Source organism: Nicotiana tomentosiformis, chromosome 12 (assembly GCF_000390325.3).
Source record: "Nicotiana tomentosiformis chromosome 12, ASM39032v3, whole genome shotgun sequence".
NCBI classification, from domain to species: Eukaryota; Viridiplantae; Streptophyta; class Magnoliopsida; order Solanales; family Solanaceae; genus Nicotiana; species Nicotiana tomentosiformis.
This window is the reverse complement of record NC_090823.1, coordinates 64,185,669-64,199,552: the sequence shown is the minus strand read 5'-3', so window position 1 is coordinate 64,199,552 and position 13,884 is coordinate 64,185,669. Positions and strand designations below refer to the sequence as shown.

The following is a 13,884-nucleotide window of genomic DNA, read 5'->3' as shown; positions in this document are numbered from 1 at the left end:
GAGGTCTTGTTTTGGTTTCAGAGTATTTTGGGACACTTAGTCCCTAAAACGGAAGCTTAAGTATTAGGATTTTGATCGTAGTTGGGATGTTGTGAAGACAACTCTGGAATGGAGTTCCATCGGTTCTATCAGCTCCGTTGGGTATTTTGTACTTAGGAGCGTGTCCAGACTATGAATTAGAGGTCTATAGCTAATTTAGGCTTGAAATGGCGAAAGTTAAATTTTTGGGAAGTGTGACCGGGGGTTGAATTTTTGATATTGAGGTCGGATTCCGATTTTGGATGTTGGAGTAGGTCTGTAATGCTGAATATAACTTGTGTGCAAAATTTGAGGTCAATCAGACGTGGTTTGATAGGTTTCAGTGTTGTTTGTGGAATTTGAAAGTTTAGAAGTTCTTTAGGCTTGAATCCAGGTGTAATTGGTGTTTTCAGTAATTCGAAGGCTCGACTAAGTTCGTATAGTATTTTGGGACTTGATGGTATGTTTTGTAGAGGTCCCCGGTGCTTCGAGTGAGTTTCGGGTGGTTAACGAATCATTTTTGGCCTTGGTGAGATAGTTGATATCTGCTGCTGCACTTTTTCTGGTTTCCTCTTACACGTTCACGAGAGGAGCCTCGTATTCACGAAGTGTGTTTCTGAGTTGGTGAGATTTTTCTCTAGGCGTCCGCGAAGTAGAGGATACGAACGCAAAGGTATGGCAGTGTGTGCATCGCAAACGCGTGAGTGGTGTCGCATTTGCAAAGGGGAGTGAGGCAGCTGGGGACCCCAGTCTTTTGTTCTACTCGTTCGCGAGGTGAGGGACGCATTCGCGAAGGTCTGAGTTTGCAAAGCTTCGCGTTCGTGAAGCGTAGGTCTTTCTCAGGCGGTCTCTATTCCGACCGCAACAGCCACTTCTCAGGTCGGGGGAGACACTCAGACTCTAGCTGCCTGCACACCAGAGCAGGTGGTACAGGGACTCCAGATACCGGGGGCACCACCAGCCCAGCCGGTTACAACTGCTCAGGACTTTGTGGTTCCTTCTATGCCTGATGATGAGCAGCGTAGAATGGAGACGTTTGGGAGGCTCCGGACTCCATCTTTCAGTGGTGTAGAGGGAGAGGATATGCATGGCTTCTTGGATAGGTGTCAGAGGATACTCCATACAGCTGGTATTCTAGAGACTAGTGGAGTCTCATTCATTACCTTTCAGTTCTCTGGGGCTGCTTTTAGTTGGTGGGAGGCTTACGAGAGGCGTAGGTCGGTCGGCGCAGCACTTCTTACCTGGCAGCAGTTCTCCGTTCTCTTTCTGAGGAAGTTCGTGCCTCAGTTCCGTAGAGAAGAGTTGCGCAGGTAGTTTGAGCAGCTTCGTCAGGGTGATATGTCCGTGACGCAGTATGAGACAAAATTTTCAGAGTTGGCCCGTCATGCTATCTGGTTGTTTCTCACAGAAAGGGAAAGGATCAAGAGGTTCATAGATGGCTTCACTTTTCAGCTGCGATTGCTTATGACTAGAGAGAGTGTATGGTGCTACATTTTATGAGATTGTCGATATTGCTCGTCAGTTTGAGATGGTTCGCAGCCAGGAGCGGGTTGAGAGGGAGGCCAAGAGGCCTCGTGGACAGGGTGGATTCAGCGGTGTTCCTTCTAGGGGTCAGTTCCACCGCGGTAGGGGTTGTTCTTTCAGACATGCTCAGACGACTTACCCGATTCACCATGGTGCATTATCTAGCCATGGTGCACATAACTATCAGCAGGGGCCAGTCTTTATTCGGTGCACTACCAGCACAGAGTTCGTCCCATGCACCATCATCTCAGGGTTCTTCTGTGTCAAGACCTTCTAGCAGTTATTCCGGTGCTCGGGGTTCCCTTTAGTAACCACGGCCATTTGCAGAGAGGGGTTGCTTTAAGTGCGGAGATTTGGGTCATATCAAGAGGCATTGTCCCCGCCTTTTGGGAGGTTCATCTCAGCAGAGGAGTTAGCCTTCGACTTCGACACCAGTTACTTCACCACCCACCCAGCCAGATCGGGGTGGATCTCAGTCAGATAGGGGTCGCCGTAGAGGGGGAGGCCGATTAGGTGGCGGTCAGGCCCGTTTCTACGCACTCCCTGCCAGACCAGATACCATTGCTTCGGATGCTGTGATTGCAGGTATTGTCTTGGTTTTCCATAGAGTTGCCTTTGTATTATTTGACCTTGGTCCCACTTATTCACGCGTGTCCTCGCATTTCTCTCATTATCTGGATATGCCCTGTGAGTCTCTAGTTTCACCTGTTTATGTGTCTACGCCAGTGGGCGATACTGTCATTGTGGACCGTGTATATCGGTCGTGTGTGGTGACTATTTGGAGTCTGGAGACTAGAGTAGATCACTTATTGCTTAGTATGGTCAATTTAGATGTTATCTTGGGTATGGTAAGTTATCAGATGTTTTGTTATATGGCTTTGAGCCAAGTGGGGGAGTCTGCTATCTATGATTTGATTGCACGATTTTGTACGGTATTAGTTTTTAGGCTGAGGCATACTTGTTGATTGGTTATTACTTGCAAAGGTTGATATCGGGGATGACTTGAGTTAGAAAATTTCTTGAATGCGAGTTATATCTCACTTTATGAAAAAAAATCATGAAATGATTAAATTGTTATTTTGAAGGATGTAGTGCGCACGGGGTGTGAATTTGATCTGTGGTGTTTAGGCAGGGTTACCCCTTCGAATGTTGTTGTGATAATGAGGCACGTGTCTTTCAGCCCGCTTGGGCGGTGCAATTTAGAACCTGAAATTACACTTAATGGTACCGAGATTTGTGGTAATTCTATATGATTATGGATTCTACATTTTAGTATAAGAAAGGTAAGAAGAATAATTTTAAATTCGGATAAGGTATTTTCAGAGTGAGCGTTACAGTTGAGGTATTTTTGGAGGTACTTAAGAAGGGTACAATGGCTTACGAGCCTTATGGTGGTGTGGTATTATGTTAGGGTGTCTTGTAGTGAGCTTTGGGTAAGGATCATGGAATTCTGACAAGGAGAAGTATCAAATTGAGGATAATTTAGAAGAAACTCGAAGTAAATAGGACAATTGGGTAGTAGGCTAGACCAGTATGGTGATGACATGATAGATATGGTGTGTTGTGCAGGATTAAGATTTACATGTACAAGGTGACAGTTCATTCTTGAAGGCAAGTTCACGAATTATGGACAGAATAGTCAGTGTTGTATATTTAGATGAATGTTATAGTTGCTCGGTAATCCCTGAGAGGGTGCATGGTTGAAAGGGGCATTGTGTTTTGATTTACGGATGTGCATTGGTATTGTGATACTCTTCTGGTTGATCGACTGCTGATATTCACTTTTGCTATATGGCACGGAAGAATTTTAGGAGTATTCCTCGTCGATGATCGTGTATGAGAGATGTGTTAGATATTCTGGTGGTGTAGTTGGGATCAGATATGGGATTCATGTGTTACATAGATTTGGAGACTGGGAGTTCTCAAGAGCAGGTTGTTTCCATGGTTGTGGACTGTAAAGTCATGGCCGAAGCTTGCTAGATGATAGTATGTGTTATGATTCAGTCATTGTGTGCTTTCAGAGGGTTATTTATCCATGTGGGGGTGCTCGAAGTTGATTTGGGGGTCCATTGGTAGGCCGAATTAGGATGTATATTCTACATCGAGTCGGATTGGTTGGCTCCATACTACTATTGTTGAGGGATGTGCCATTCAGTTGTTGTTGAGCTTATTCATGTATTGATATGTTCGGTGAGTTACTCTTCTATTTGCGTGAGATGGGTATTTGGGTGATGCATGAGTAGTTGCGCATTGGTTATGTTCTTTCGGGTTTGTGTGGCAATGTGTCATTTGCTTCTCCATGGTTATGGTAATGCACTTCGAGTACTTGATGCCGGATTGCATGTGGTTATTGATTTTGAGCATGGTGGCTGAGGTATTTCATGTGGATCAGTATTTGGATAGGGTCGCGTATTGCGTCAGAGTTATGGTGAGATATGATCTTTGTGTTAGATTCGTGTGTTATAGTTCTATGGTGTGTGATGAGTTCTTAGCATTGCGTTGGGGTGGTACCCATCGGGCTTACAGGACGATTCTCTTGTTTTAGTCACTTTCGTGATTGAGTACATTTGAAAGGTTTCTTATTGGTGCACGGATTGCACGAGTTGTGGCTTTAGATAGTATTGGTGTGGCATGTCAGTAGAGTAGCAGGTATTTGATAAGATGAAGTCGTCGGGTCTAGGATGGGTGCTATCAAATTTGATTGTGGCATATTTGGAAGGATAATATCGAAAGTCGGCTTAGGAATTTGCTATGGTATTTAAAGTTTTGAGAATTTGAGTTATGGTTACGGCTTTTGGTACAGCTTGTTCATACTTATACAGTGTGTAGGTTGCGAGATTCTGACCTTACAAGAAATTCTAAATGTTGGAAATTGGATTCTAAGGATTGTAGGATAGGTAGAATTAAGAAATTTCAGTTATATGGTGTTATCAGACCTATATGGGATAGTATGAAACTTGATAATCATTGATCAGGTACATGTACTCTCGTATATTTGCTTTCTGTGTGATTATGATATGGGATGGAAGCCTGTGACCACGCCGGGTGGACTGTGATTATTGGCATGTGAGTTGTCCGTGCAGCACGTGAGTTCTTCGTTCGGATCGAGATATAGATATTATTGGCGTTGAGTTGTCCGTGCATCACGTAAATTTTCCCTGAGGTCGATATTATTAGCACGTGAGTTTTCCATGCAACCCATGAGTTGTCCGCGCTGCGTGTGCATATAGATCAATCCCTTTTGAGTTACCCTCTAATTTTTCTCTCTTGATGGTGTACATGTGGATTTGAGGAAACTGATCAGTGATTTGGTACGGATATGGAATTATGAAGAAATATTTGGCCAGTGTTTGCTTTGGATTTTGCATTTCCTCTTTACTTGTAGTTTCTGTGGTTAATTACCTAATTTAATTGCATATCATCATTATATGTTGTAACATTGACTTGAAGAAAACTTGAGTAATTTTACACACATAGATGGTTCATTTCTGTGCTTATGACCTGATCACATTATTGTTCCGCACGTGTTGAGCTTATGAAACTGCACTAGTTATAGTAGATATCGACATGGTTAGTTATGATACTTGCTGAGTGCATTGGATCGGTTGTACTCATGCTACACTTCACACTTAGTTGTGCATATCCAGGTGTCGGACCCAGTCATCAGAAGCTGAGGCTTGTAGCAGAGCTGATCATTGAGAAATGAGGGAGAAATGCATTCTCGACTGCAGTCTTGACGTCTCTTTTCTTATGTACTGTTGTCTTTATTTCAAACAATATTGTATTTGATCATTTCAAACATGTATTTCTATATTAGATCTCATGACTCTGTATTTACAAGTTCTGGGGGAATTATCATGTTATTAAGGTTTCAGACTTATGCTATTTCTGTAAGTTCCTATATTTTGGTTCTTTAATGTTATGTCTGGCTTGCCTAGCAAGTGTGTTAGGCGCCATCACGACTAGTTGGGTTTTGGATCGTGACAAATTGGTATCAGGGCCCTAGGTTCATAAGTATTACGAGTCATGAGCAACTTTCGTAGAGTTTTAAGGATTGGTTCAGATACATACATACTTATCTTCGAAAGGCTACCAAATTGTTAGGAAAACATTACTTTCTTGCATCTTGTCGAGCGGATTTGTTATTTCCAAAGTTTGAAACATGACTATTCTATTCTATTCTCTCATAGATAATGAGGACACGTACAATCGGATCAAGTAGACGGACACCTGTACCACCAGCTAGGGCCGCGAAAGGCCACGGTAGATACCGAGGTAGGGCTCGTACTGTAGCCAAAGCAGCACAGGTGGGACCAGCTCCGGCACCAGCAGTGCCTATCGTTATTCTTAGCCTTCAGGAGACCTTGGCCCAGATTTTGACTGTGTGCAAGAGCCTGGCTCGGGCGGTTCAGATTCTAGCTACACCATCCACCTCACAGGCTGGGGGAGGTGCCCAGACTCCTGCCACTCGTACACCAGAGGAGCTAGCTCAGGGTCATCAGACGTCAGGGGTGTTACCAGCTCATCCAGTAGCTGTAAGCCCCCGTAAAATTTCACCTAGAACCCGATGTTTTGTGGTGCTGAGTTACGGACTTTTGGGATTGCTTAGTGCGTCGAGGAGTTGAAGGAAAAAGTGTCAACTATGCGACCGTAGAACCAGTTTGTGGGCCGCAGATCGGCCGCGAAATGAAGTAAAATGATTTGCCAATTTTGAGGGCCATTATGCGGCCCATTATGCGGCCGTAGAACCGTTATGCGAATCGCAGATTCCGCATGAGAAATTTCGAAAGGAGATTCTGCAGTCCATTATGCGATCGCAGAATTAGTTTGCGGACCGCAGACCTGTCCTAGAGTGAAATAGAAACTCCTAGTTCTAGAGGGCCATTATGCGGTCCATTTTGTGGACCACAGAAGTGTTATGCGGTCACATATACGACCGTAGAATCGCATCGGGGCTTAATTTTTTCTAATTTTGTGACCCGACCCTATTTCGATATATAGCCGTTGAAAACCATAAGGTAAAAACCTGATATTTAGAGAGAAGGGAGTGGCCTAGAGTGAGAGGGGAAGTTCGTAAGGTTATTGTTCATCAACTCTTGCTCAAAGTTGAAGAATTCACAAGAAAAAGTCACAAGGTCTTCATCCAAGAGGTAAGGCTCCATACCCTAGTCTTCAATTTCGAGTTTGGGGTAGAAGGTGGATAAAAAAGGAAGTGTAATTTATAGGTGCGGGGGTATTATCTATGTATGCATGTACCAATAAAGTTGTTGGAAGGTTGTTGATCTAGACAGGGTAGATATTGGGTTGGGGATGAAGGAATCCTCCATAGGAGGACCTTCAAACCTTAATGCACACCTAGTGTTTGATAAAATACTCAAATATGCTGGAACTATGAACTCCTTCCTAATTTGTGTTCAATTTTGGTGCATATCTCTAAATCGATCGAAGTGGCTAAGATTTCCGGAACATTATTGTAATTTAAGGAAAGCTCAAGTCAAGGTATGTTGGCTAAATATCTCTCTTAGAATTTAACCCCACAATATCCCTATAAGTCCCGAGTTATTCATTATAAATTGATTATTCCGAATAAGCCTCGTGTCAAAAGATCTATGTTCAATACGTATTCCAATGTTCTTGTTATGTTATATTCTATTTGAAAATGTGCTCGAAGAATGGGTCGCATATCTAATTGTTATAACTTCAAGTCGCGATTCTATTATGCTAAATTGTGTAAGAAATCTCAATGTGCTTAACATTCTTATTTGCTCATATGTGGACTTAAAGTCTTGAATAGAAATTCTTTGTTGTTGATGATTCGTGATGATGTATGAAGGTGAAAGAGATTAACATGAAATATGAAATACGACCAACGTGCCAACAATGACATTGTGTTATGGCCATCGGTGCCAATGAACTGAATCATAAATAAAAGATAATGAAATGAGTTGTCAATCCTTTAAATAAAAATATACCCTGGAGTATCATTAGTCACCGAGGAAGGGTAGGTTGAAATAAACTAACCCCGAAACTACATGTATCGGTGTAGGAGTAAATTGTGATTATACCCCTTCATTGGGATGAGATTGATGTGATGAGAATATTCCCCTTTATTGGGATAAGATTATTTCTAGAAAAGGGTGATGTCGATCCACATGGCATTGTGGTGAGACGGCCTAGCCGGTCGGGTTGTGATTAGACGCCATGCCGCACACATGATGGTTATTGTGCTTGAGATTATGATTGAAGCAACGATTGAGATTGACATAATCATTGTTATTGTGGTTGATGTCTTTGGGTGATACGGTCTAGCCGATCGGACCATGATCAGACTATGTGCTAAAATCACGGTTGTATATCGGTGCTAAGATCTCCCAACCTAAAATATGGAAATTTACTTGAAAACTTGTCTTGCTCCTAACTTGATGTTGTGGTATTGCTTGAGGCTCTCACTGATTTTATGATTTTCCTTGTGTTATCATTCATCCTATTGAGAGGGTGTTTAGTCATTCATGCTAGTACTATTCCATATGTACCAATGCCCCTTTTGCCGGGGGCGCTGTATCTTTGATGGATGCAAGTGGTTCCATAGCAGGCAACTTTTATCATTGATAGCAGTACATCTCTTCCCAGCTGACTTGTGGAGCCCCACTTCATATCGGGATCGTATATCTTTTGTTCCTTGTGCATTATGTTTTGAGGTATAGCCAGGGCCTTGTTGCCGGAACTATCATCGTACTCTTTTGTATCCATTAGAGGCTACGTAAACACAATATGGGTGGTATGTTTGCATTGGGGAAGTCAAACTAGTAATGTTGTATTTATATCACACGTTCCACTTCAAACTATGAAAGTGTATGTATTTTGAACTTTATAAATGATATAACTAATGATAAGGAATTGGTGTTGTTCACATAATCATCTTCGTTGTCTAAAAAATGAAATGGATCTCCTCTTTATTCATGAGTAGGTTCGGGGTAGAAGGTATTGTACAGACTTTCTTGGTTGAGTGCCAGTCGCGCTCCCCATGGTCGGGGCGTGACAATTGCTGCTGCTCGGGCCGAGGTTGGTCCACTTATGTTAGATGAGGAGCAGAAGAGGTTAGAGCGATTTGGGAGGCTTAATCCTCCAGAGTTCAGTAGAGTAGAGTCAGAGGATGCTTAGGAATTTCTAGATAGGTCTCAGTGGATTCTTTGCACAACGGGTATTTTAGACACCACTTGGGTTGCATTTACTACTTTTTAGCTGACAGGGGTAGCTTACAGATGGTGGAAGACTTATGAGTTGAGCAGGCCAGCCAACGCAACGCCACTTACTTGGCATGAGTTCTTAGTTCGCTTCTTAGAGAAGTTTGTCCTACAGACTCGCAAAGAGGAGTTGCGTAGGCAGTTTGAGAAGCTACACTAGGAGGGTATGACAATGACTCAGTATGATATGAGGTTTTCAGATTTTGCTCGTCATGCAATATGGTTTGTTCCCACTGAGAGGGAGAAGATTAGGAGGTTCATTGATGACCTTAACTATGGTTTATGTTTCAGTATGGCTCGAGAGGTTGCGACAGATGCTTGGTTTGACCAGGTGGTAGAGATTGCTAGACGCTTAGAGCTGGATTACATGTTGGAGTGTGAGGAGCGGGAGGCCAAGATGCCTCGTAGTTTAGGTTGTTTCAATAGTGCCTCATCTGGAGGCCTATCCTCTTACAGTAGAGGTCATCCTTCTAGACCCGTTCAGGAAGCTCACAATGTTGCTCGTGGTTCTTCAGTTAGCAACAGTTCCTATAGTGCACACCCAACTCAGTCATCATTCAGTGCATTGCCGGTATAGAGTTCTTACCATACTTTATCTATACATGGTTCCATGGGTAGCTATTTAGATTATCAGGGTCTACAGCTCCGTCAGAGGAAAGGTTGTTTTTAGTGAGGTGATTGTAGTCATCTCAAAGGGATTGCCCTAGACAATTGAGTAGGGTTCCACAGCAGAGCTCTCTGCCTATTATTTCAGCACGAGCAACTGCATTACCCGCACAACCGGCTAGGGGTGGGACTTAGGCATTTTGAGGTTGCCCTAGAGGGGGAGGTCGACTAGGTGGTAGTCACGCTTCTTGCAATGCATTTTGTGCTAGGCCAGACGTAGTTGCGTCCGATGTCTTGATCACATGTATTGTTTTTGTATTGCCACAGGGATGCTTTAGTAATATTTGACCCTGGTTCAACATACTCATATATGTTATCATACTTTGCTTGTTTTTTTGGATATGCCTCGTGATTCTTTAGTTATTCCTATTCATGTATCTATGATGGTGGGTGATTCCATTATTGTGGACTGTGTATATCGATCGTGTGTGGTGACTGTTTACGAGATGAGAATTAATCATTTACTTCTTAGCATGGTTGATTTTGGCATGATTTTGGGCATGGATTGGTTGTCGCCATGTCACACTATCCTTGATTGTCATGCTAATACCGTTATGCTGGCGATGCTGGGGATGTCGTGGTAAGAGTGGAGAGGTTCCCTGAATATGTTCCTGGTAGAGTGATTTCATATTTGAAGGCTCACAGATGGTTGAGAAGGGATGTCTGGCATATTTGGCCTTCGTAAGGGATGTTAGTGCTGATACTCCTACAATTGAGTCAGTTCCAGTAGTGAGAGACTTTCCAGATATATTTCCAACATACCCGCCAGGCATTCCACCGACATGGATATTGATTTTGGTACTGATTTGGTGCCGGGCAATCATCCTATTTCTATTCCACCATATCTCATGGGACCAGTGGAATTAAAGGAGTTAAAGGAACAACTTCAGGATTTGCTTGATAAGGGATTATCAAGTCCAGTATGTCATCTTAGGGTGCACCAGTTCTATTTGTGAAGAAGAAGGATGGTACTATGAGGATGTGTATTGACTACCGACAGCTGAACACAGTTACAATTAAGGACAAGTACCCACTACCACATATTGATGACTTGTTTGATCAGTTTGATGGTGCTAGAGTGTTCTCGAAGATTTATTTGAGAGAGGAGTATCATCAGCTGAAGATCTGGGAGTTAGATATTGTGAAAACAGCTTTCAGAACTCGCTATGGGCACTATGAGTTTCTTGTGATGTCTTTTAGGCTGACCAATGCCCTAGAAGCCTTTATGCACCCGATGAACAATGTATTCCAGCCGTATATTGATTATTTTGTCAATATGTTCATTGCTGACATGTTGGTGTACTCATACATCCCGAAGGACCATGAGCAACATATGAGGATTGTACTTCAGACCTAGAGGGAGAAGAAACTATATGCTAAATTCTTCAAGTGTGAGTTCTAGCTTGATTCGGTGGCATTCTTGGGCCACGTGGGGTCTAGTGAGGGGATCAAGGTGGATTCGAAGAATATTGAGGCAACTCAGAGTTGGCCTAGTCCGTCTTCAGTTACAGAGATTCGAAGCTTCTTGGATTTGGAAGGCTATTCTCGTCGTTTTGTAGAGGGTTTCTCGTCCATTGCTACATCTTTGACTAGATTGACCTAGAAGGGTGCCCCATCCAGGTTGTCTGATGAGTGTGAGGAGAGCTTTCAAAAGCTCAATATTCCACTGACTATAGCCTAGTGATGGTGTTGCCTACAGGTTTGGGTTCTTACTCTATGTATTGTGATGCATCACGTATTGGTCTTAGCACGGTGTTGATGCAGGAAGGTAGGGTAATTGCCTACGTGTCTCCACAATTGGAGTTTCATGAGAAGAATTTTCTCGTGCATGATTTAGAGTTAGCAGCAATTGTTCACTCATTGAAGATTTTGAGGCACTATCTATACGGTGTTCATTGTGAGGTCTATACTGACCATCGGAGTCTCCAACATCTGTTCAAGTAGAAGGACCTTAATTTGCGTCGAGGAGATGGTTAGAGTTGCTTAATGACTATGATATCATTATATTATATCATTCGGGAAAGGCCAATGTGGTGGCCGATGCATTATGTAGGAAGTCTGAGAGTATGGGCAGTTTGGCGTATTTACCGATAATAGAGAGGCCTCTAGCCATGGATGTTCAGGCCTTGGCCAATCAGTTTGTGAGATTGGATGTTTCGCAGCCTAGCCGTGTTCTTGTTTGTGTTGTGGCACAATCATCATTGCTGAAGCGTACTATGGCTCGTTATTTTGATGATTCTCACTTCTTGGTGTTGAGGGACACGGTGCAGAGGGGTGGTGTTAAGGAGGTTGTGATTGGTGATGATGGTGTTATGTGGCTTCAAGGCCGGTTTTGTGTTCCAAATGTTGATGGGTTGAGAGATCTGATCATTGAGGAGGCTCACAGCTCGCACTATTACATTCACCCAGGAATCACGTAGATGTATCGTGACTTGAAACAACCCTATTGGTGGCGGAGAATGAAGAAAGATATTATTTCTTATGTCTCCTGGTGTTTGAATTGTCAAAAGGTGAAGTATGAGCATCAGAAATCGAGAGGGTTGACTCAGAAATTGGAGATAGAGAGTGGAAGTAGGAGCGCATCACTATGGATTTTTTGGTAGGCTTACCACAGACATTGATGAAATATGACGTAGTTTAGGTTATTGTGACCGATTGACTACGTCTGCACACATCATTCCGGTGGTGACATTATCCCCATACATGGCATGCCCATTTCCATCATTTCTAACCGAGGCACGTAATTCATAACATAGTTTTGAGAGCAGTGCAGTGAGAGTTGGGAACACGGGTGGAGTTAAGTACAACATTCCATCACCAAATGGACGGATAGTCGGAGCGCACCATTCAGATCTTGGAGGACATGTTACGTGCCTATGTTATGGATTTTGGAGGTTCATGAGATCAGTTTCTTCTATTAGCAAAGATCGCCTACAACAACAGTTACCAGTCGAGTGTCCATATGGCTCCTTATGAGGCCTTATATAGGACGAGATATCGTTCTCCAGTTGGTTGGTTTGAGCATCGGGAGGCTATGTTGTTGGGCACTGATTTGGTCAGTGATGCCTTGGAGAAAGTGAAGTTGATCTTGGAGCAGCTCCGTACGACACAGTCTAGAGAGAAGAGTTATGCTTATATGAGGGTTCATAATGTTGCCTATATGGTGGGTGAGAGGCTTTTGCTCAAAGGTTTGCCCATGAAGGGTGTGATAAGGTTCGGGAAGAAGGGCAAGTTGACCCCTCGGTACATTGGTCCTATAGACTTGCATTGCCACCTAGTCTTTACCTAGTGTTTCTTGTTTCTATGCTCCGGAAGTATTATGGTGATTCGTCACATATTTTTGACTTTAACATGGTACAACTGGATGGGGATTTGACTTATGATTTGGAACCAGTGGCCATTTTGGACCGGTAGGTTCGAAAATTGAGGTTGAAGAATATATCATTAGTGAATGTTCATTGGCGAGGTTAGCTGGTCGAGGAGACTACTTGGGAGACCAAGCGGGAGATGCAGAGTAGTTACCCACACCTATTTGAGACTCCAGGTATGATTCTAGACCCGTTAGAAGACGAACATTGTGTAAGAGGGGGAGAATGTAACTACTCGGCCGATCATTTTGTGTATTGTAGCCCCGTTCCCTTATTTATTGCTTCTCCTATGTTCATTTGTTGTTATATGACTTGCCGGGTAGTTGGATAGGTTCTGGGATGGTTTCGGGATGTATTGGACACTTAGTCCCAAGGTTGGCAGTTTAAATTAAAAGAGTTGACTGGATTTTAACTTTTATGTACATGTCTCCGGAATAGAGTTTTGATGGTTCTAATAGATTCGTATGGTGATTTTTGACTTAGACGTATGTCCAGATATTGATTTGGAGGCCCATAGCTTGGTTTGACCCTTGTTGGAGAAAGTTGGAAAGTTAAAGGTTTGGAAGGCTGAGAGCTTTGACTGAGAGTTGACTTTTTTGATATCGGGTTCGGATTTTGGTTCCGGGAGTTTGAGTAGGTCCGTTGTGTCATTTGAGACTAGAGTGCAAAATTTGATGTCTTTCGGAGTTGATTTGATATGGATCGGCATTAGTTTTAGAAGTTGAAAGTTCATTACTTTCATTAGGCTTGAATTGGGTGCGATTCATAATTTTGATGTTGTTTGATGTGATTTGAGGCTTTTAGTTAGCCCGTATTGTGTTTTAGGACTTATTGGTATGTTTGGATGGGGTCTCGGGTGTGATTCGAATGGAGTTCGGGCCATCTTTGGACTAGGAGTTCGGCTGAAGTTTTTGAAGCCTGGTGCATTTGCACTTGCAATGTATTGGTCGTGTGTGCGAGAACCGCAGAAGTAAAAAGGGAGGCTGTTGAGGGAATCCACAGATGAGGATGGCTGGGCACAAGTTTGCAAGCACAGGTGCGTAGGACTCCGCGTAGATCCGTAG

General features: G+C 43.1%; 1 protein-coding gene across 1 annotated transcript; it reads left to right on the top strand.

The window, feature by feature from the left end:
* The first annotated feature begins 10,097 nt into the window (after positions 1-10,097).
* LOC138902766 (uncharacterized) lies at positions 10,098-11,872 on the top strand. The gene is made up of 4 exons (XM_070190664.1): positions 10,098-10,250; positions 10,387-10,794; positions 11,217-11,354; positions 11,477-11,872. Exons 1-4 carry the CDS (start codon positions 10,098-10,100, stop codon positions 11,870-11,872), a joined length of 1,095 nt encoding a protein of 364 aa, XP_070046765.1.
* The last annotated feature ends 2,012 nt before the right edge of the window (positions 11,873-13,884 follow it).

Coding starts and splice junctions, on each gene's coding strand:
- LOC138902766 (XM_070190664.1), top strand. CDS start 10,098: ATGGTTGAGAAGGGATGTCTGGCATATTTGGCCTTCGTAAGGGATGTT. Junction 10,251..10,386: donor CGACATGGATATTGATTTTG/GTACTGATTTGG, acceptor ATGTCATCTTAG/GGTGCACCAGTTCTATTTGT. Junction 10,795..11,216: donor ATGAGCAACATATGAGGATT/GTACTTCAGACC, acceptor GTGTTGATGCAG/GAAGGTAGGGTAATTGCCTA.